Below are 22,890 nucleotides of genomic sequence, written 5' to 3'. Positions count from 1 at the left end.
CTCCAAGATGGGAGGATCTTGGGTTTCAGCGTGGCATTTCAACGCCGGTTTCAGATCAAGTGGTTTCATCCCCGAGATGGAGCAGGTGGCCGCTGCTTCGAGGCCGGCAATGGTGTCTGTGGAGGAGGACCGGATCACGTTCTGTTTTTTTTCTTTCAAGGTCCTCTTAGTAAATTGCAAGTGCTATGATGTAATTGCTGTTTTTTTTTATCCTTGATGTAACTTTGTCCCATCGCCATCAATGAAGCTTCGAGGGCCTACCCCTGTTAAAAGAACACTGTATTTTTTTTTTTTTTTGCGAAATGGAACACTGGAATATAATCCACGTGATTGCACGCAGGTTTTGTCAGGAGCAACGCGACTAGTATAATATAATGCCCTGAATTATTCGAACACGTACACGTACGTGTGGATGTCTGTACAAAGAACTGATGTGAAATCGCATCACATACTCAATTTCTCGGCCACTTCAAAAAAGAGAAAGAAAAGAAACTACACCACCAATTGCTCAATATTCAGAGATGGAAAAGAAGCCCCGTTTTATTTCAAAATCGCCTAATCACGGGTTTCTTCTGGCCGCCGCCGCCGCTCGAACCAACCGCCAGCGAAACGGCCTCGGCGAGCCTCCCCACCCGCGCCGCCACGTCCGGCGACAGGGCCACCGACGCACGCCGCACCCTCCTCGGCCCCAGCAGCGCCCCGAGCGCCTCCACCACCTCCTCCGTTCCCCACCCTCCCCTCCTCAGCTCCCCGCAGCACCAGTCAACCTTCAACGCCGACGCCGTCGCCTCGCCGCCGCTGGGGCTCACTCCCGTGATCTCCTCCACCTCGTCGTCGCCCCACCCGCCGCGCCTCAGCAGGGACCCTGCCCACTCCAGGTACGAGCGCAGCCAAGAAGGGGCGTGCGACGCCGTGGTGGTGGCCTCCGGGGCGTCGGTACGGACTTCCAAGAAACGGTCGCCTGCGGCGGCGGCGTCCGTCCAGAACTCGATCCAGCGCGGCGCCCTGCCGGTCACGGAGTCGAGGCTCCGGCGAGCTGTCGACGGCGGGGCGGGGGAAGGCGCCGGCGGGGGAACTGGCGCAGAGAGTTGGCGACGGAGGGGCGCGCCGGGAGGCGGCTCGGCGGTGAAGGCGCGGAGGAGGAAGTCGGCCACGTTGGCGCCGGCGAAGGCGACGCCGGAGTCCGAGACGTGGAACACCGGGTTGCCCGCGAGGCAGGGGGTCGCCGGCACGTAATGCCGTCCGTGCACCGGCACGAGAGGCGGCGGTGGCGGCGCCCGTCCTCCCCGGCGGCCCGGGAGGAGGGGCAGCGTCGCGGCCACGGCGGCCGGGATTTCCTGCGCGGAGAAGCGGAGGAGGCGGAGGCCTGCCGGAGAGCGGTAGTCCGGGAAGCCGTCGCCCGAGGGCACGCCGAGAGCGAGGAGCTCGCGGAGTTCGGGCGGCAGCTGGAGACCGCCGAGAGCGGCCTCGGCTACGGAGAGCTCGGATTCGGAGAGACCTGGGAGAATGGATACGCCGGCCGCGGATAGGTGAGCCAGTACGGCGGAGGGGGAGGGCGCGGGTCCCGCCGCGGCGGAGGAGGAGGGCGGCGCTGCTGCGGTGCGCGGGGTGCTGGGGGCGGATGCGCGTGTAGAGAGGCGGCGCAGGCCGGCAGCGTGGGAGGGAGGGCGAGGGAGGCCGTGCGGGAGTGGCGGCCTTCGGTCGACGTCGACCATCGCGTAGCGTCGCGATTGGTTCTCGCCGGCGATGTAGGTGATGCAGGCAGGGAGAGAGATGGAAGGTGGCCGTGGCGGAGTGTTTGGGCGCGGAGGGCGGTGGCCGTTAGGGTGATATAGGAGTTTCGGGTGTGGGTCCCGTCCCGAGGGAGACGATAACGGGGTTGACCATTTAGATTGGACGTACTCAGATTCTGATTTGATTATGCGTTTGTTAAAATTCATAGGAAATACCGTGACAATCAGCCTAAGTTCCAAAACAACATAAGACAAGTCACATTAGCAGTGTATATCACTGCAAAAACTATCAATTGTCTTTTGAACTAACTAAAGTGTAGTGAGATTTCTTTTTTGATATAACATCTTCCACCCCCCTCCCCCACCCCCGCCCGGCGGCCACACCGGCGGATAGAGGAGTTGGGGCTCGTCCTCTTCATCGTTTGCTTTTTAGGACCATTTTCTCTGGTTTTATCTCCCTAGAGGCATAGGCGAGGTGTAGGCGGTGATGGCGTGTTGGAATAAGGTCTCTCCGGCCTCTCTCTACCTTATGGACATCCGATTCAAAGTCAGTGAAGGGCCCATGAGGGTTTGCATTGCCGGATCTATTGATTCTATTTTGGAACTTGGCAATTGGTGTGTATGTAGGGGACTTCTTCTGGTAGTGGGGATCTCCGTAGCATCAAGGAGTTTCATTGACGATTACTTCTTCTTCGTCTTCGGGGCGGCTGTGGTTTTGAAGACCCGTTCAGCGACTTCTCGTCTACAACCAACAATGTCAGGCTGGCCCAGGGAGGGGCGGCAGCGGCGACACACCATTGACACGGTCTGGAGGATGAAGACAAAGAGCATCTCAAAGATTTCATTGTAATTTTCATCTTTCTTGTGCCGCATTGGGTCGGCACACACCTTCCTCCTCCATCGCCTCTCCTCTCCCCTTCCTGCACCGCACCGTCTCCATGGTGCACAAGGGCGGCAAGGGAACCACCGGAAGCGCCAGCCACAGCTCTCGTAGCCTCGCCATCGATGAGGCTACAATGCTCGTTGAGAACTATGTGTTGGTGCCGTCGGTTACCCGCCTCACCGGCGGGTGGAACATTAGCGCGGTCGGCCTTGTTGTCCCACCTGTTCTACAAGGATAACGACTCGTGACGATGCTCGAGCAACGCCTCGTCGTCCTAGTGTAGAATTGTGTTTCGGATGCCAAAGCCCTATGAATGCTCACCACCACACGTCGGCATTGTGTTTCGAACCCAAGTCCTAGCCGCGTCGAGGGGTAGTGGCATAGTGTTTCGTAAGCCTAAGCTGAAGCCATCATCGCCGAGGGGCTGCTTCTTTCACCAGCATTGCGGAAGAAGGCAAAGGAGGAGGAGTGGCGTGGGTGGCGAATCTACAGGCGATGATGCGTGACCCCGGCGACCTCGACGATGAGTCGGGCCTCAACAAAGCCCTTGGTGAGTCCAGCAACATCGTTTTGTCGACGTTTGAATCCGTCGAGTTGCGGTCAACTCAGGACAACGACGCGATCGTCGACCTTGATGTTGCAAAGGAGTCCAGCGATGAAGACGACAACGGTGGCGACTATCGGCGCTAATAGATCTATGGTTTAGTTTGCAAGACTTGGACCACACCTCTCCCTGTCTACAGTGCGAGAGAGGCGATTTGTAGAGCTCCCTATCGTCCCACCTCACTCGCCGGCGATTCGTGGATTCCTCCGCCTCCGGCGGCCGCTCCGGCGGCGGGAGGTTGGGGAATCCACGGATCCCGGCCTGTACATAGTGCAGGGCTCGGTAGGGTTCCGGCCGGCGGCGCCATGGAGGTGGAGGTGCTGGTGGTGCGGTGTTTGGTGTCGGCTCGTCTCCTCTCTGGCGTCGGTGCTCCCCGGAGTTCTGGCGCGTGGCGGTCGATTTCCTCGAGCTCGCTGATCATCGGATCAGCCAAGCTCGTCAAGCTCCTCCCGGATCTTGTTAGGCGGTGGATCCGGCTTGTGAAGATGAAGAAGAAGATGGTGTTGAAGTCAACCACGACGATGGCGACGTTCCAGGTGGTAGGATCTCCGGATCCGGTGCTCGGCGACTTCCCGGCTGCCAGGGGCTGGCTCTTGTCAAGGCGTTGTGCGGAGCGGCGGCAACGGCGCGCCACCAACAACCTTTGTTTCGTCGGTGCCGTCGAGGTCCAGCATGAATGTTCTGTTGTTTTGTTTCTTTTGTGGACTTTGTATACCATCGGATGCTTAATACTATCGTTTAATTCCCGCAAAAAAATGCCCTAAAACAAGAAAATTCGTCATTCTTCGTTTAAATCTATGTTTTACTTTTTTGGGGGGGAGGGGGGGGGCACGTGGAGATGCCCTACCATCTTCAATAAGACAATGTAATCTCGTCGTAGCCAGTGAATTCAGGATCATACTAGATTATCTTGATGATTGATGACTTGTGATGGGAGAAAAAATGCCTACTGCACCTCGTACTTGTCAAGTGGCACGCCGATGGAATTCCCCGAGCTGCATCCCACACGCTCACCTAGGTAGGAGGCGCTGGTCGGCGATGCAGCGTTCGGACTTGCGAAGCGGCGTGCGAGTTGGGGCGCGTTTGGACACGGCGTCGACCATGGTGAAAGAGAAAGCAAACAATTCGGTGCTTTCGATTCACCCGAGCCCGGTGTCTGCTACTGGCTTGTCTTCTTTATCTACCGATGCGCGGATCACTGCATAATGGCTGCATTGACATCCCAAAACTGCTCGAACTCTGTGCCACTGCTGTCTTGATGGGTTCAAACTTTCTCGCGATAAGATTTATAAATGGGACAAATGGAATAAGTGGCATTTTGTTTCATACTTACTTCTCTGCCTATTTTATGTTGCGCGTAAATTTTCGTGGAAGTTAAATTGTGCAAACTTTGATAAAAAAATATAGATAATAATATTGTAAAAAAATCTACCATAACAAATGTATATAATTTAAAAATATATTTTATAACAAACCTAAAAATATTATTCTTTCGTTGTATATGTTTATATTTTTATTAATATACTTTACGAAGTTTGATTTTGACCAAACCTTATATGCAACATATTTTGGGCAGGAGGGAGTACATAGTATCTCTAGTATCCTATTAATGACTACTCCCTTGCGTCCATAAAAATTTTTTTGAATCCACTAAAAATGTCAAGATACATCGGAAGTTGAACAAACTTTTGATATCCTTTTATAGTCAGATTAGTACTTATTTTACTTTAAATGAATTTGAATTATATTATCCCATTTATTTCAGGAAAATAAGAGTCTATAGTCTAAGGTTGGGATGTGGAAGTGAGATCTCACTTATCTCACTTGTCACACTTACATGTCTCTAATTTCCTATCCCGTGAGCGACCCAGCGGGTGATTTTTTTCACAGATCTTTCGCGATGGAATCAAGACTCTCCGCGTCACATTTAAGTGTTGACTTGAACGAAGTCATGCAAATTCAACCCTATTGCAAAACTTCAGCATGAAATACATTTTTTTTCAAAATTTTAGTTAGATCTAACCCTTTTATACCGCCAAATGCTTTGACGGTACCGCGTCTGACCCTACCGAGGTACCACATGTAAGGCTACCGGTGGAGCCTCTTGAGGTACTACGTCTAACTACACCGCTAGGGAATTTGGAGGTACAAAATGAGTTTGATCGAACTGGCTAATTTTAAAGACGTTCGACTAAACTTTCGAGTAGAAAAGTTAGATTTGTCAAAATTGCCACTTAAATTTGATTGTCCCGGAGCTTCTCTTTCTTCCCCTCTGTTGTACAGTTCAGAGCGCCGCGAATTTATACAACGGTGGATAAACTGGACCACTTCTCGTGAAATTTGTGTGTTTCGGGTCAAGAACAAGTGTAAAAAAGAAAAGAAAAAACAAGTGCAAATTGCCCGATGGCTGTCCAAACTGCTGTGTGTTGTTTGTCTGCGAATTAAAGAAGTGCCGGAATGTCTTGTCAGGACAACCTTGTCTTCATCAAAACCAAGTCAGCGAGATTTTGGAGCTCTACACAAGTGTAGAAAATGAAGTGATAATGAGTCGATGATTCTCCCGACGTGTCGATGTCCCGGGACCACTCCTCTTGAGATCAACGGTCCCAGTTCCCAACTCCAGAGGGAGAGTGATACTAGGAGGGAGACGGACGACGTGGAGACAAAGGCCTCAGCTTCAAACTCCACTCGTACCGTGCGTGCACGCCCATGTTTCCCTCGTGCTTTGAGTCTACCTTCCTCAAAGCCACCACTTTTCTTTCTCTGGTCGATTTCTTTTTAAAATAGATTTTCGCTCCGCTATATTAATATAGCAACCAACCGATATAAGTTCAAGATCATTGCTGGGACAAACAGCACAAAGCAAGCCTAAAAGAACCAAGAAAGAAAAGGAAGAGAAAATAAAGCCAAGAACAGTGGCTCGACGAAAACGAAGATGATTCACAACCGTTGCAACCTCCGAAGAATTCCACCACGCTCCTAGTGCTCTGAAGTGCCGCGTACCAAGCAGCACCTACAAAAAGGAAGCGACAACAACGACGCTGCTACCCAGACATGCCCTAGGGTTTTCCCTAGTACACATTTGGTGGGGAAGAGGTACACCCGACGCTCTTTAAGAAGAGCCGCCACTCTTTCTTTTATCTTCGGTTCTAAAGCCAAGAAGTTTGGTTTTAGTCCGTTTTCGCATGTTGAAATGCCATTGCAACATTCCTTATAAACAGTCTGATGATGATACTAAGTGAATTCTTGGGACTATATTTATAACACATGGAACCAAAGAAAAATTCCTACTCCCTTCAATCCAAAAAAAATGTTAGGCCTTTAGTTTAAACTTAAAATAAAATCCTAACATTTATTATGGATCGGAGGTAGTACCTAAATCTTGTCACAGGTATTTGAGCTCGTATTAACATGAAAACCATATTGAGCTTGGCATTGGCAAGCCCTAAGGCTACTTCATAGTGGGTGGTAACATAGATACTAACATCAACAACATGCAATGTTAACTAAGCATTTGATGACACATCATTATTTGAGGAAAAAGAAGGTGGTGGTAACTAGCTATGTTACCATCATATATATCACCAATTTCAAAAAAAAAGATCCTACAAAGTAATAAATATGATACTCCCTCTGATCCAAATTATTTAACTTCACTTTATCTAGATACAAATGTGTTTGTTGACAAGATACATATGTATCTAGATAAAGTGCACTCAATTAATTTGGATCGAAGAGAGCTTTTTATATTAATACACCTATGATACTACTCACCATATACTAGATAGTAACATGTCTATGTTATTACACTATATTACTCTCCACTGTGACTACCCTAATTCTGATTTAACCACACTCTCACCAAAAATAAGGTACACTTGTAACCGGCCCGTACAAGAGTGCATGCCTGTGTACATGCACGAGACCTTTTTGGATTCAGGCGCCAGAAGTCCAAAAGCATCTTAAGCACGCCGGGAAAAGGGTGAGAGAGAAAAGACAGAAAATGTCATGTACTGTACTACTCCTATTTGTCGAGTTCGTGCCGCGATTTGATTTAAAAGGTTCCATCTGATTTGCCACTCCATCAAAGTCCGCGACGTCGCTCCGTATATGATCGACTCAGGGTCGTAAAGCTGCACGTCCTTGAGAAAAGAAGTGCTTGACCTTAAATTTTTTCAAGGAATCAACTAAAGGCGATGAACCCGATTACCCAACAGATAGCAGCACGCTAGCTTGATGACAGGACGTGCCGAGTTTCAGGCTTTCAGCTCAGCGTACTTGTGTGCTATGAGAACGAAAAGGCACGAATAGATTGTCACAAGAATTTATTCACGTGGAGAGGGTATATTAATCGGATAATGTGTCACAATCTTCACCAATTACATTGGCTACAATTGAATGGAAGTTACCATCCAGACATCAAATTTTATCTCCCGACCGCATTGGTCACCAGTACATCTCTATTGGTCACCACTCACCAATACTACATCTCTACCATCTACCATACACCGGGTCCTGCTGTCGATGACTAATCGCGGCGATGAATTCACCAAAGTCCTTCTCCAGCACAAGTGCACAAGGTTTTTTTCTTTTAACAGAGCAACTCTCAGTCTCCAGATCTAGTCCCTCTCAACCTCACTGCGATGCAATGGCATAGCATTCAGCAAGTCCCTCTCAACCTCAGAGAATACAATTCAAAAAGATTTCAATATAGAAAATTTCTCTTTCAAATCATTTTCCATCTAAATCCTTCCTAGTCGTATTAAAAGACCTATTTATGTTGTTTTTTTTAAGAATCGATTAGGTGTCAGGTTGTGCACTTGCTACCAAAACACAAGAAGCCGTTTTAACTCTCACGTGCAGAAGGACGTGGAGCCGGCATTCACGTCAGGATGCCGTTGAAGCCCTCACCCCTCACGTGCACAAGACCGTTCAGGAAAACTATTTCACTCCGAGCCAAATACACTACTGCAACTGGTAGTACATAATCTGTCAACAGTACTTCCCATGTAATACAAAATTCAGCCAAGCGGATCTCCCTCCTCTTTAGACCATAACATGGCCTTCCATTTGCTGATAATATGATAATCGCAAAGATACAGTAGTTCTACAAGTTACCAACAATGTTGGGATCCATGGCCTTGGATGATCGGTACATGAATTTAAACCCAAAGTAAATAAAACAGAAGCACCAAGCACCGAAGACAACCACGGAGCTGGATGGGATACTTTTAGTGTCTTGATCTGCTTCTGTACCTGCAGTGTGACCGCTCTTCAGATGGTATACATCCTAAAATCTTCTTGAACATACATATCTACCATATATTACCTTGGAGAGCGAGAGGGCGAACTCGAGGGTGAACGGTGTCTTCTTGGGCTCCTGCTCCTACTACGGCTTCTGCTATAGTGTCGCTTTCTGCACATGAAACCATCATTCTTACTAAACATGGCATATTGGAATACTAAACATCTGGTGGTCTCGACAAAATCATGGCAAGCTGAGAAAACATAGTTTGCTATAGTAAAGTTTAAGATCAAAATATATTTTTTGGGCAAAATCAACAATGATGCAACTGTTTGAAGAAAATGCAGCAAGCGTCTATTACAGTCCTCCACTAACCCACAAACTTAACACGCTAGGCGACAGTGATTGAATCAGGTACCTTGGTGGAGAACGACTAAGACTTCTACTCCTGCTACGGTGCCTGTATCGACCCACTTCTGCAAGCTTTTCCTGCCTTTGTCGCTCCTGTTCTCGTTTCTTTGCAGTCTCAGCAGCAGTATCTTTCTTAACTGTAGAGACAAACGAAAGCTTAGAACAAAGTACATATGAAGATACATGATTAGCATTGCGCAAAATTACTAATGCAGATAAGAAGGAAAAAACGTGACATACTTTGCTTGTTAAGCTGTTTGCTCATTATCCTTTTAAGACGTTCCTGTGGTGTTTCTTTCTTTTCAGCCTGGGGAGTTTTACCAACTCCTCCAGAAGCGCCCTTTAGTTTCGCTAGTGCTGATGGTGCGCTGTCAACCAGAAATACACCAAAGATTAGTACTTGCCAGTTAAGACTGTACATAGACACGACTATACTGGTACCATATATATGCTGAAGGTTAGGTAGTGTATAATGACTGCGAAAATGATGTAAAGGCTTCTAGGCAAATACACAATCACAAGCAGCTTGGTTGCACATACAGCTGCTCTCTTCATAACGTTGTAACCATGTTGACAAACCTGATAGGTGGTTTCAAAATTTTAGCACTTTTTTCCTGTTCCACAGACAAAGAAGATGCAGGATCACTGTGAAGTGCCTCCAGAATTTGGACACCTGATGACCTGCAAGAATGAAGGACTGTTATAGAAAAGAAAAAAAAAAGTAGGAGCAAGGAACTTAGGACAGAAGCTCCATAGCTGATATAGTAGGTGTATGTACACTATATCTTATTCCTTTCAAGTAAACAACATAATACAGTCTCTTCCACATGTCTATCTACCAATCAATCATCATTTTATGCCATAGCAATACCATTGAAACCTTGTCTTCACCTATCCTAATTCTGACACATGTAAGTTTTACGATAGCAAGCCCCTGCCAGTAAGCTGCAGTGGATAAACGACACCCCAATGTATCTTATTGCAAATATTAAAGTTCAAGTTCCCCGACCGGTTAGGTATGCCAACTCGTTTTGGAGACGAAGGCGGAGAGATCCCTGTAACTTTCAGGTCACTGGTGTCTTCTGAACCTCCAAATTCAGTAATGTATTCAACTCTTGGAGGCTTCGCCTTGCTTCGATGGTTACTTTCAGCATGTGAACCACGGGCATGACGTCCAGAATATGAAGGTGAACGAGATCTTGATCGTGACCTTGATCTGTCAAATGAAATACTATGCAGGTCAAGCAAAGCAAAGAACTTCGCAAGCAAATTGTTCCAGTCAACACAAGGCATAGTAGCATACCTTCTGCCCCTTGAATATGCTTCATATGACGGGCTTCTCCTTTGTTCCCTTGATTATAATATATATGATGTTAGAGCACTTAAGCATGGTAGTCAATACAACTGCAAGACAGTTCTCTTTTTACTCATTCAAAAAGCTGATAGCTGCTGTTACCTATAAGGGTCATGATAAGATACCCTTCCAACAGAACGTACTGCCTCCCTCTCTCTTTCCCTCTCAGATTGAGAAGCCTTCCTTCTTTCTCGTCGACTCAACTTTTTCTGCATACTTTCTTGTGTTAGTTCTTACAAAAGGCAAATAAAGAGACACTTATCTGAAGCTATTGAGGTACTAACGATGGATGGATCGCCTTTAATAATTTCTTTCTGCCGTTTCTCTTCTTCTTTAACCTTTTTGTCCATGTAAACAAGCCAGTTATATCTTTTCACGCCAAATTCCTTAGCTAAATTTTCCATTCGCTCATCACTGCTATCATCACTACTGAAGTCCTTGCCATCATCATCTTCTTCCTCTTCATCTTCATCGTCACTGTCTAGATCATCAGAATCTTCATCTCCGTCCCCTTTATATGAGTATCCAACCTGCGAATAGGAACCTTTGCTAGCTGGAGTCTGCGAGGATTGAGGCCTGCCGGAAAAAAAAAACTCAGAAAACTGGACAAATGAAAGAAACTGGCAGGCCTAATAAATATAATTGCCTAACTAATCTAGATATATTTCCATCATGCCAACAATGCTAATTACACCAAATAGTAAAAACATGGGCAACTTTCACACCTGTAACGTATATAACAGAAAAAAATTGCAAGGGAAACAAAACTCGAACTGAAATTTTCAACTCGCAGAACAGTTTTCTATAAAATCTGGCATATAGAATATTTAGTTGAGAAAGTATTGCTGTTATATGTAATTTTAAATAATTTTCTCTAAAAACAAACATTAGTGCCTTCAGTCATGTTCATTCACATTGTACACCTTGATAGATAACTCTGGTTTACTTCAGCGCGATGGAAAACGTTACAGATAGTCTTTCCATTAATAATCTTGTTCATGTGGCTGGTCTACCAAATGGCCAGCTTTTTAGCTTGTATTACATGCTAACTTGATGAACGTTTGATCTATATATGAACAATAGGCTAATAAATTTGATTATATTTATCCTTTTTGGATAAATAAATATTATAAACCTATGTAAACTTGCAACAGAGGCAACCTAGCTGGCTCATTCCGCAAATTTGTAATAAGTTACAGATTAAACAATTTAGTGCTTCTATGCACGATAAACAGTGATGAGTTTGGAAATGACTTTGGCCATCTGGGTCACCCATTAATAATAAATAACCACAAGTGTTGTATCATTTATTTATCCATGTTTAATTTGGTAGAGCACAGAAAGCACTCCACTTCAACTCCTTTGAGCATCACATAAGATATTCATTTAAGTAACTAACAGATGAAAGTGGAATAGTAGGCTTACTTCTCAAAGCTAAAAGGAAGAATAGCTTTTGCTTCCAACTCTTGTGCAACATGTTGCAAACCTGCCTCATCAGAAACTGCAGAGGAAAAAAGGAGAAATCCGTTTGGGTAACTAACATTAGGAAGCAAAAAAGACCAGAGCGATAGACAAGTAGGATCCTCTCCCAAGAGCAAAAAAAAACTGAAGTACATAAGGATGAACATATAAGTAGGCAAATGGAAGAAGAATAGCAAATCCTATACAAACAAAGAAACCAAAAAGGTACCGACATCCTCTGCGACGATGCTTAATCAAGTCCCGGTAACGTTCAAAATTAACAAATTCCTCTAACTCTTCATCTTCTTCAGATTTTTCCTGAGCTCGAAAAGGCCGAGAGCTAGGGTCACGGATGAAATCAAGTAGTGCACGGCCATCAAATCTGCACATCGATAGAATGGAGATCAGCTGTCTTCCTCTCAACATGGTTTAACAGCTCACAGATGATACGTACCTGTCAATCAAAACATCTTGTTTCCCATTCCATGGTATCCTGCAATACAATAAGTTCGGTACGTGAGTAGTACCGTTAAATCAAAATTGCAATGCTCTTCTCTTTCTAGACAAACTGGATGAGAGCAGAAACATAACTGATTTGGTTGACATATATTCAAAACTTAGCCCATGTTATTGCAGTATCTTAAACAAAATTCGAAATGAACCTACTTTGCTAGCACTCCGTCACATGTCAGATGAGTTGTTTAGGGTCATTTAACACATTAGACAGATATAAGAACTCAGAATCATATACACTTCGAGCACTCGTGCAACCCTAGAAGCTGCTATGTTTGGTTCAGGTACAAGCAGATATATCTTCACAACCACAAATCCTGGTGAATGCATTAACGCTGCATAGATTTAAGTTCATTTCGATGAACACATATTATTCGTGTGATAACAGTGGCTAAAGTTTCAGATAAAACCAAATGAAATGTTTCGAGAAATGATACTTCTGCAGTTTTGCTAGTAATGAACTTGCCTCTGTAGCTAATTACTAGAGCAACCAGGAACAGTAGGTAACCTCCAACATTGATGTTTAAATTTTAATTCAGTCTAGCCAGCATGTGAAAAACATAATTCCTGGCTTTTTGCAACACATGGCTCAAATTAAACATCTACACGAGCAAATCGTAGTAAAGCAACTACTATTCACAGCAAGGAACTAATCAATCTATCCATTGACACATGGCTGAATCTAACCCACTATGGAAACAAAAAACACATTTCATCAACTACACCACACCATCAAAACCCCTAGCAAGTACCACGGTACATTTAGCATAATCACAAACAGAGCATATGGCTTGAAATTGGAAACAAAATCCAGTCGTCGGTAGAACCAGAGGTGCCGCAGGAGAAGCACAGCCAATCCATCAGACTGCCAGCTAATTTGACCGAATTCAGCACACTTTTTCCAGGACAAGCAAGCAACACAGCCCATCACATGACATCAACTGGAGAGACAAAGTGAGGGTGAGAGAGCGGAGGGAGGCACGCACAATCCCTGCTGGTCCTCGGTGGCCTGGTAGAGCGCGTCGTCGCGGTGGACGCGGCAGCGCGCGCCGGAGACCTGGAGGGACTGGTGCGGGTCGCCGCGGCGGCGGGCGAGGTAGGCGGCGCGCCGCTGCGCCCGGCGCCGCGCGGCGTCCATGAGCTCATGGACCTTCTTCTCTGACCGCCGTGCCTCGTGCCACATCGCGCCCCTCCTTCCAGAAGGTTCTAGAAGCCTCGGAGATGTGGTCTTGCTTTAACCTAACCCTAGACGAAGGTGCTGAAGGCTACGGTGGAACCAGAGAGGTGACCAGGATGCCGAAGCCTAGGACCAGGAGGATTCCTCTCGAAGGTGGGGCCTCATGTCAGCATACCGTGATGTACTAGGACTAACAAATAATATGTCTTAGATTTAGGCAAATTTAGGATGTATTCTGTAGAATTAATATCTCCTCTCACACACGATGACCCTAGATAAGTTGAAATGAGATAAGATGTTGTTTGGTAGCACATGTATGAGTTGAGATGAGCTGAGGTGAGACGTTGTTTGGTAGCACATGTATGAGTTGAGATAAGATTTTAGCACTAACTCAATATTTAAACAAAGTAGAGACTATATCTAAATATAAAATACACACATTACAAAACACACATTGATTCATTATTTCAAAAAATACACAGTTATTCAATATTCACAAGGTGTAGGTTTTTTTGCAAAAAAAGACCCTAAGACAGTGTCAAACAAATCGATCGGGTTCTCCTAGATCCTGGAGCTCGGTCCTCCTAGACACTAGTAGCATCTAGATACATTCAAATTTTAATAAATCTCATATTGGTTGTAATTACTTATTATGGTGGATGGTTGTTTAAATTCTCCTGTTGGTGTTCTTCCAAGTGCATTGTTTCGATATTTATATCAGATTCATGTGTTATGTCAATCTAAGAAAAATTATAATCTAATTTCCTTGGGAAAATTGTTTAATGATGAGAGGAACAAATATGGTGCATTGCATTGCTTTTCTTTGCAAGGAAAGACCATGGCGGAAGACTACTCAGAAGCGGAAGCGCCAAAACTTCCTATGGACATCCTGTACAAGATCCCCGTCGCACATCTCTGGTCCATACCCCCTTGCCCACCTTGCTTCATCTTGCAAATTATGGCATGATCTCATCGAGGACCTAATCTTGATATATGGTTAGTTCTATATATAACCATCATGTGTGCGTATTTACATTTCTCTCTGTTGGAAACAATCTTTAAGCGACACCACCTCTGAGGTTAGCTCTCACTTATATTTGCATTGGGCATCATACTCAAATATCTTTCCATTGGACACATGATACCTAGATTGTACTACAACTTAACTGGCCTTATTTTTATTTTTCATTTTTATAATTGGTAGTTGTTCTTTGCTAGGGAAAATTTTGTTCAGTAAAGCCTATTGAGAGTGGAGAGACTGAGTGAGTGTATTGTTGTGATGATGTTGCGTTTCATGATTTTGCAGTGTCAAATGAGATATACAGATTGAATATTTTACTTGAGGCTTTCCAAATGAAGTTGGAGAGTGCCCAAGAGGAGGTGGAGAATGAGCAAGGAATTGATTGATTGATTTTGTTCTCATACATATTTCCGTATGTTAGCTAGAAATTCAATTCGACACATGGGAGCATACGTCACTCCCTGTGTTAGCCCCCTTTGCAACTCTCCTTATGATTACGATCGGTATTATTATGATGTAGTATATTATGATATCTCTGATTTGTTTTGAGTTTCATAGTGAGTTGTGAATTATATATGTGCATTGAGAAATGAAATTTGAAAACATGTGGCAACGCACGGGCATTTGTACTAGTGGTAAAAAACTAAGAATCACTCTAAATGGGTTCTAATCACACTTTATGTTTTGCAAAAGAACCTAAAGCTATAAAAATTACACAAAACAATACTCAATCACGTCATTTATATTCTCTATTTAAGACTCCGCTCTTCACAAAAGTTTATTCGCGGCCACCCCTGGCCGTTGCCGCCATCGGTACCAGCGGTGGTGGCGGCACCTGGCCGCCGAATGCAGAGGGCATGGTGGGCATGTTGGCCGCATCGTCCTGGTGCAGGTACTCGGGGAGAGCGGGTGGCAGCGCGCGGGCTCGTTTCGGGCCGGATCTGGGACCGACCTGGACCTAGAAGACCACCGGTGTCACTTTACATAACTTGTTTCATAGCCTGGATGTTGTCTTTGTTGGTAGTAAGATTGTTGCTATTACGAGGCGACCGCCAGCAAGAGGAAGAGAGGTGTCTTCGCCAACGAAGAGTTGGTGGGCTTCACCAACATGACTGTTGATGTGAAGGATGTCACACAGGCCATCACGGACAACAAGCCCACAGACATGCACCCTGGCCAGTACAATGTGGTCATGGACATGCTTGGCTTTGCCGAGGAGGATCTCATGGTGGAGTTGAGCCACCTCGACGACCACAAGGCCCAGGGTTGCAGGTTTGTTGGCATGATCGAGCCACACCGCGTCCTCTGGCTAAGGAACTACCTTGCCAAGTACCACTACAAACTGTAGTGGTGCCCTTGAGGGGGTGGTTTAGGGGATGCATGCATGGAGGTGATGAACTTGATTATGTACATTTTGGCAGTATCTAGGGTTGAAAGACATTTGATGGCCCTCTTTTGTAACTATGATGAGGTGGTATATACCAACCTCTCAGGTGATGGTGAACTTGCGGTGTTAGAATGACACCCACTTTTGTTGTGGTGGTAGGATTACACACAAGTAGTGTAGGATGAACTTGTGATCCACTTTTGGAATGATCATTGATGTCTACGCACGCTTCTTTTCCTGTAGACAGTGTTGGGCCTCCAAGAGCAGAGGTTTGTAGAACAGCAGCAAGTTTCCCTTAAGTGAATCACCCAAGGTTTATCGAACTCAGGGAGGTAGAGGTCAAAGATATCTCTCTCAAGCAACCCTGCAATTAATTAAGATACAAGAAGTCTCTTGTGTCCCCAACACACCGAATACACTTGTCAGATGTATAGGTGCACTAGTTCGACGAAGAGATAGTAAAATACAAGTAATATGGATGATTGTAAGTAGTAATTGCAATCTGAAATAAATATGGCAACAAGTAAACATGTAGCAGAACTTGTTGGAAACGGTGCTTCAATGCTTAGAAACAAGGCCTAGGGATCATACTTTCACTAGTGGACACTCTCAACATTGATCACATAACTGAATAAATAAATGCTACACTCTCTTGTTGGATAACAAACACCATTCATTGTGTAGGGCTACAAAAGCACACCTCAAGCCGGAGTTAACAAGCTCCACAACTTCATAAAGGAAACACACACGATGCGCATGATACGTCTCCGACGTATCGATAATTTCTTATGTTCCATGCCACATTATTGATGTTATCTACATGTTTTATGCACACTTTATGTCATATTCGTGCATTTTCTGGAACTAACCTATTAACAAGATGCCGAAGTGCCAGTCTCGTTTTCTCGCTGTTTTTGGTTTCGGAAATCCTAGTAACGAAATATTCTCGAATTGGACGAAATCAAGACCCGTGGGCCTATTTCGCCACGAACCTTCCGAAGACCGAAGAGCATACGAAGTGGGGCCACGAGGTGGCCAAACCACATGGCGGCGCGGCCAAGGGGGCCCGCGCCGCCCTGTGGTGTGGGCCCTCGTTAGCCCCCCGACTCGCCCTTCCGCCTACTTAAAGCCTCCGTCGCGAAACCCCCGATGCGAAAAACCACGATACGGAAAACCTTACCGAGACGACGCCGCCGCCGATCCCATCTCGGGGGATTCTCGGAGATCTCCTCCGGCACCCTGCCGGAGAGGGGATTCATCTCCGGAGGACTCTACACCGCCATGGTCGCCTCCGGAGTGATGAGTGAGTAGTTCACCCCTGGACTATGGGTCCATAGCAGTAGCTAGATGGTTGTCTTCTCCTCATTGTGCTTCATTGTTGGATCTTGTGAGTTGCCTAACATGATCAAGATCATCTATCTGTAATACTCTATGTTGTGTTTGTCGGGATCCGATGGATAGAAAATACCATGTTATGTTAATTATCAAGTTATTACATATGTGTTGTTTATGATCTTGCATGCTCTCCGTTATTAGTAGAGGCTCTGGCCAAGTTTTTGCTCTTAACTCCAAGAGGGAGTATTTATGCTCGATAGTGGGTTCATGCCCGCATTGACACCGGGACGATGGATGAAAGTTCTAAGGTTGTGTTGTGCTCGTTGCCACTAGGGATAAAACATTGGCGCTATGTCCGAGGATGTAGTTGTCGATTACATTACGCACCATATTTAATGCAATTGTCTCGTTGCTTTGCAACTTAATACTCGGAAGGGGTTCGGACGATAACCCGAAGGTGGACTTTTTAGGCATAGATGCGATTGGATGGCGGTCTATGTACTTTGTCGTAATGCCCAATTAAATCTCACTATACTTATCATGACATGTATGTGCATTGTTATGCCCTCTCTATTTGTCAATTGCCCGACTATAATTTGTTCACCCAACATGCTTTTATCTTATGGGAGAGACACCTCTAGTGAACTGTGGACCCCGGTCCATTCTTTTAATACTCGAAATACAAATCGCCGCAATACTTGTTTTTACCGTTTTCTCCGCAAACAATCATCTTCCACACAATACGGTTAATCCTTTGTTACAGACAAGCCGGTGAGATTGACAACCTCACTCGTTTCGTTGGGGCAAAGTACTTTGGTTGTGTTGTGCAGGTTCCACGTTGGCGCCGAATCTCCGGTGTTGCGCCGCACTACATCCCGCCGCCATCAACCTTCAACGTGCTTCTTGGCTCCTCCCTGGTTCGATAAACCTTGGTTTCTTTCCGAGAGAAAACTTGCTGCTCGTGCGCATCATACCTTCCTCTTGGGGTTGCCCAACGAACGTGTGAAATACACGCCATCAAGCATATTTTCCGGCGCCGTTGCCGGGGAGGAAAGGTAAAAGGCACTCATACTCCGGTTCCAGTGTAACGATACTTTTCTGGCACCATTGTGTTTGTGCTCGAAGCTATTTCCTTTAGATCCTGCAATTGCATCTTTTTGTTTCTTGTTTACACTAGTTTGGCATAATGGACAACAATGAGCTTCTTATTCTATTTCCTGATTTAAGACATGGATGGTTTGATGCGAAAATTAAAAAACCTATGAAATCTTATTTGCATGCTCGGTAGTAATATTAGTATGAACGCTTTGAACACCATTGTTGATAATAATATAGAAAGTTCTAAGCTTGGGGAAGCTGGTTTTCAAGATCTTTTTAGTCCCCCAAGCATTGAGGAGAAAATTTTCTTTGATGATACTTTGCCTCCTATTTATGATTATGATGATAGTGGTCTTTTGGTGCCACACACTATGGAGGATAAAGCTTGTTATGATTATACTATGCCTCCTATATTTGATGATGAGAATAATAATGATAGCTACTTTGTTGAATTTGCTCCCACTATAACTAATAAAATTGATTATGCCTATGTGGAGAGTAATAATTTTATGCATGAGACTCATGATAAGAATGCTTTATGTGATAGTTATATTGTTGAGTTTGCTCATGATGCTACTGAAAGTTATTATGAGAGAGGAAAATATGGTTGTAGAAATTTTCATGTTACTAAAACACCTCTCTATGTGCTGAAATTTTTGAAGCTATACTTGTTTTATCTTCCTATGCTTGTTACTTTGCTCTTCATGAACTTGTTTATTTACAAGATTCCTATGCATAGGAAGCATGTTAGACTTAAATATGTTTTGAATTTGCCTCTTGATGCTCTCTTTTGCTTCAAATACTATTTCTTGCGAGTGCATCATTAAAACTCGCTGAGCCCATCTTAATGGCTATAAAGAAAGAACTTCTTGGGAGATAACCCATGTGTTATTTTGCTACAGTACTTTATTTTATATTTGTGTCTTGGAATTTGTTTACTACTGTAGCAACCTCTCCTTATCTTAGTTTTATGTTTTGTTGTGCCAAGTAAAGTCTTTGATAGTAAAGTAAGTACTAGATTTGGATTATCTGCGTAGTTCCAGCATTTCTTTGTCTGTCACGAATCTAGGTCTACCTCCCTGTAGGTAGCTCAGAAAATTAAGCCAATTTACATGCATGATCCTCAGATATGTACGCAACTTTCATTCAATTTGATCATTTTCATTTGAGCAAGTCTGGTGGCCTAATAAAATTCATCTTTACGGACTGTTCTGTTTTGACAGATTCTGCCTTTTATTTCGCATTGCCTCTTTTGCTATGTTGGATGAATTTCTTTGATCCATTAATGTCCAAGTAGCTTTATGCAATGTCCAGAAGTGTTAAGAATGATTGTGTCACCTCTGAACATGTGAATTTTTATTGTGCACTAACCCTCTAATGAGTTGTTTCGAGTTTGGTGTGGAGGAAGTTTTCAAGGATCAAGAGAGGAGTATGATGCAATATGATCAAGGAGAGTGAAAGCTCTAAGCTTGGGGATGCCCCGGTGGTTCACCCCTGCATATTTCAAGAAGACTCAAGCGTCTAAGCTTGGGGATGCCCAAGGCATCCCCTTCTTCATCGACAAATTATCAGGTTTCTTCTCTTGAAACTATATTTTTATTCGGTCACATCTTATGTACTTTACTTGGAGCGTCTGTATGTTTCTTGTTTTTGTTTTTGTTTGAATAAATACTTGTGTGGGAGAGAGACACGCTCCGCTGGTTCGTATGAACGCATGTGTTCTTAGCTTTTAATTTTCATGGCGAAGGATGAAACTGCTTCGTTAATTGTTATATGGTTGAAAACGGAAAATGCTACATGTAGTAACTGGTATGATGTCTTGAATAACTTGATACTTGGCAACTGTTGTGCTCATGTTTAAGCTCTTGCATCATATACTTTGCACCTATTAGTGAAGAAATACATAGAGCTTGTTAAAATTTGGTTTGCATGCGTGTTTCTCTAGAGTCTAGATATTTTCTAGTGAGGTGTTTGAACAACAGGGAAGACAATGTATAGTCTTATAATGCTTGTAATATGTCTTTTTATGTAAGTTTTGATGTACTAGTTTATGCTTGTGTTTGCTTCAAACAACCTTGCTAGCCTAAGCCTTGTATCGAGAGGAGTACTTCTCATGCATCCAAAATCCTTGAGCCAACCACTATGCCATTTGTGTCCACCATACCTACCTACTACATGGTATTTCTCCGCTATTCCAAAGTAAATTGCTTGAAGTGCTACCTTTAAATTTCTATCCTCTACCTTTACAATATATAGCTCATGGGACAAATAGCTTAAAAACTATTGTGGTATTGAATATGTACTTATGCACTTTATCTCTTATTAAGTTGCTTGTTGTGCGATAACCATGTTTTCTGGGGACGCCATCAACTATTCTTTGTTGAATATCATGTGAGTTGCTATGCATGTCCGTCTTGTCTGAGGTAAGAGAGATCTACCACCTTAATGGTTGGAGCATGCATATTGTTAGAGAAGAACATTGGGCCGCTAACTAAAGCCATGAATCATGGTGGAAGTTTCGAGTTTTGGACACATATCCTCAATCTCATATGAGAATAATAATTGTTGCCACATGCTTATGCATTAAAGAGGAGTCCATTATCTCGTTGTCCATGTTGTCCCGGTATGAATGTCTAAGTTGAGAATAATCAAAAGCGAGAAATCCAAAATGCGAGCTTTCTCCTTAGACCTTTGTACAAGCGGCATGGAGGTACCCCATTGTGACACTTGGTTAAAACATGTGCATTGCAAAGATCTGGTAGTCCAAGCTAATTAGGACAAGGTGCGGGCACTATTAGTATACTATGCATGAGGCTTGCAACATGTAAGATATAATTTACATAACTCATATGCTTTATTACTACCGTTGACAAAATTGTTTCATGTTTTCAAAATAAAAGCTCTAGCACAAATATAGCAATCGATGCTTTCCTCTTTGAAGGACCATTCTTTTTTACTTTTATGTTGAGTCAGTTCACCTATCTCTCTCCACCTCAAGAAGCAAACACTTGTGTGAGTTGTGCATTGATTCCTACATACTTGCATATTGTACTTGTTATATTACTCTATGTTGACAATTATCCATGAGATATACATGTTATAAGTTCAAAGCAACCGCTGAAACTTAATCTTCCTTTGTGTTGCTTCAATACCTTTACTTTGATTTATTGCTTTATGAGTTAACTCTTATGCAAGACTTATTGATGCTTGTCTTGAAGTACTATTCATGAAAAGTCTTTGCTTTATGATTCACTTGTTTACTCATGTCATTACCGTTGTTTTGATCGCTGCATTCACTACATATGTTTACAAATAGTATGATCAAGGTTATGATGGCATGTCACTTCGTAAATTATCTTTGTTATCGTTTTACCCGCTCGGGACGAGCGAGAACTAAGCTTGGGGATGCTGATACGTCTCCGACGTATCGATAATTTCTTATGTTCCATGCCACATTATTGATGTTATCTACATGTTTTATGCACACTTTATGTCATATTCGTGCATTTTCTCGGAACTAACCTATTAACAAGATGCCGAAGTGCCGGTTCACGTTTTCCGCTGTTTTTGGTTTCGTAAATCCTAGTAACGAAATATTCTCGGAATTGGACGAAATCAAGACCCGGGGCCTATTTCGCCACGAACCTTCCAGAAGACCGAAGAGCATACGAAGTGGGGCCACGAGTTACCCCGTCCCTTAGGATCGGCTTACCCATGTGCAAGTGCCGTTCACATGGAACCTTTCTCCTCTTCGGCCTTCAAAGTTCTCATTTGAATATTTGCTACTACCACCAAGATCTGCACCGACGGCCGCTCCGCCGGGCTCGCGCCCTAGGTTTTGCAGCGGCCGCCGCGCCTCCTACTCATCGGGGCATGGCGCTTGCCCGGATGGCCGGGTGTGGGTCGCGCGCTTCAGCGCCATCCATTTCGGGGCTAGTTGATTCGGCGGGTGAGTTGTTACACACTCCTTAGCGGATTTCGACTTCCATGACCACCGTCCTGCTGTCTTAATCGACCAACACCCTTTGTGGGTTCTAGGTTAGCGCGCAGTTGGGCACCGTAACCCGGCTTCCGGTTCATCCCGCATCGCCAGTTATGCTTACCAAAAATGGCCCACTTGGAGCACCCGATTCCGTGGCGCGGCTCACCGGAGCAGCCGCACCATCCTACCTATTTAAAGTTTGAGAATAGGTCGAGGGCGTTGCGCCCCGATGCCTCTAATCATTGGCTTTACCTGATAGAACTCGTAATGGGCTCCAGCTATCCTGAGGAAACCTCGGAGGAACCAGCTACTAGATGGTTCGATTAGTCTTCCGCCCCTATACCCAAGTCGGACGAGCGGTTTGCACGTCGGTATCGCCCGAGCCTCCACCAGAGTTTCCTGCGGCTTCGCCCCGCTGAGGCATAGTTCACCATCTTTCGGGTCCCGACAGGCGTGCTCCAACTCGAACCCTTCACAGAAGATCAGGGTCGGCCAGCGGTGCGGCCCGTGAGGGCCTCCCGCTCGTCGGCTTCCTTGCGCATCCCAGGTTTTAGAACCCGTCGACTCGCACGCATGTCAGACTCCTTGGTCCGTGTTTCAAGACGGGTCGGATGGAGAGCCCGCGAGGCCGTTGCAGCGCGGTGCCCGAGGACACGCCTTTCGGCGCGCGAGTACCGGCCGTGCCG

At 44.8% G+C, this 22,890-nt stretch overlaps 2 protein-coding genes across 2 annotated transcripts; both read right to left on the bottom strand.

The window, feature by feature from the left end:
- Nucleotides 1–545: 545 nt before the first annotated feature.
- Nucleotides 546–1,715, bottom strand: LOC124695745 (wiskott-Aldrich syndrome protein homolog 1-like). The gene has a single exon (XM_047228563.1). The coding sequence runs from the start codon at nucleotides 1,713–1,715 to the stop codon at nucleotides 546–548; it is 1,170 nt and encodes a 389-aa protein (XP_047084519.1).
- Nucleotides 1,716–8,151: 6,436 nt separating this feature from the next.
- Nucleotides 8,152–13,402, bottom strand: LOC124702586 (CLK4-associating serine/arginine rich protein-like). The gene is made up of 13 exons (XM_047234741.1): nucleotides 13,191–13,402; nucleotides 12,146–12,184; nucleotides 11,925–12,073; nucleotides 11,656–11,731; nucleotides 10,515–10,806; nucleotides 10,333–10,439; nucleotides 10,180–10,227; nucleotides 9,886–10,092; nucleotides 9,456–9,557; nucleotides 9,117–9,244; nucleotides 8,884–9,013; nucleotides 8,550–8,636; nucleotides 8,152–8,476 (listed from the first exon to the last, which is right to left on the bottom strand). Exons 1-13 carry the CDS (start codon nucleotides 13,385–13,387, stop codon nucleotides 8,452–8,454), a joined length of 1,587 nt encoding a protein of 528 aa, XP_047090697.1. The 5' UTR covers nucleotides 13,388–13,402; the 3' UTR covers nucleotides 8,152–8,451.
- Nucleotides 13,403–22,890: the final 9,488 nt, after the last annotated feature.

This window comes from Lolium rigidum, chromosome 3, assembly GCF_022539505.1.
Source record: "Lolium rigidum isolate FL_2022 chromosome 3, APGP_CSIRO_Lrig_0.1, whole genome shotgun sequence".
Classification (NCBI taxonomy): domain Eukaryota; kingdom Viridiplantae; phylum Streptophyta; class Magnoliopsida; order Poales; family Poaceae; genus Lolium; species Lolium rigidum.
The sequence above is the reverse complement of the archived record's forward strand: the minus strand, read 5'-3'. Positions and strand labels throughout refer to the sequence as shown.

What these genes read in the sequence shown, in the direction of transcription:
- LOC124702586 (XM_047234741.1), bottom strand. Translation starts at nt 13,387, where the DNA reads ATGTGGCACGAGGCACGGCGGTCAGAGAAGAAGGTCCATGAGCTCATG. An exon ending in TTAAAGGCGATCCATCCATC is followed by an intron (nt 10,440 to 10,514) that starts GTTAGTACCTCA and finishes GAAAGTATGCAG; the next exon opens with AAAAAGTTGAGTCGACGAGA. An exon ending in CAAACAGCTTAACAAGCAAA is followed by an intron (nt 9,014 to 9,116) that starts GTATGTCACGTT and finishes TTGTCTCTACAG; the next exon opens with TTAAGAAAGATACTGCTGCT.
- LOC124695745 (XM_047228563.1), bottom strand. Translation starts at nt 1,715, where the DNA reads ATGGTCGACGTCGACCGAAGGCCGCCACTCCCGCACGGCCTCCCTCGC.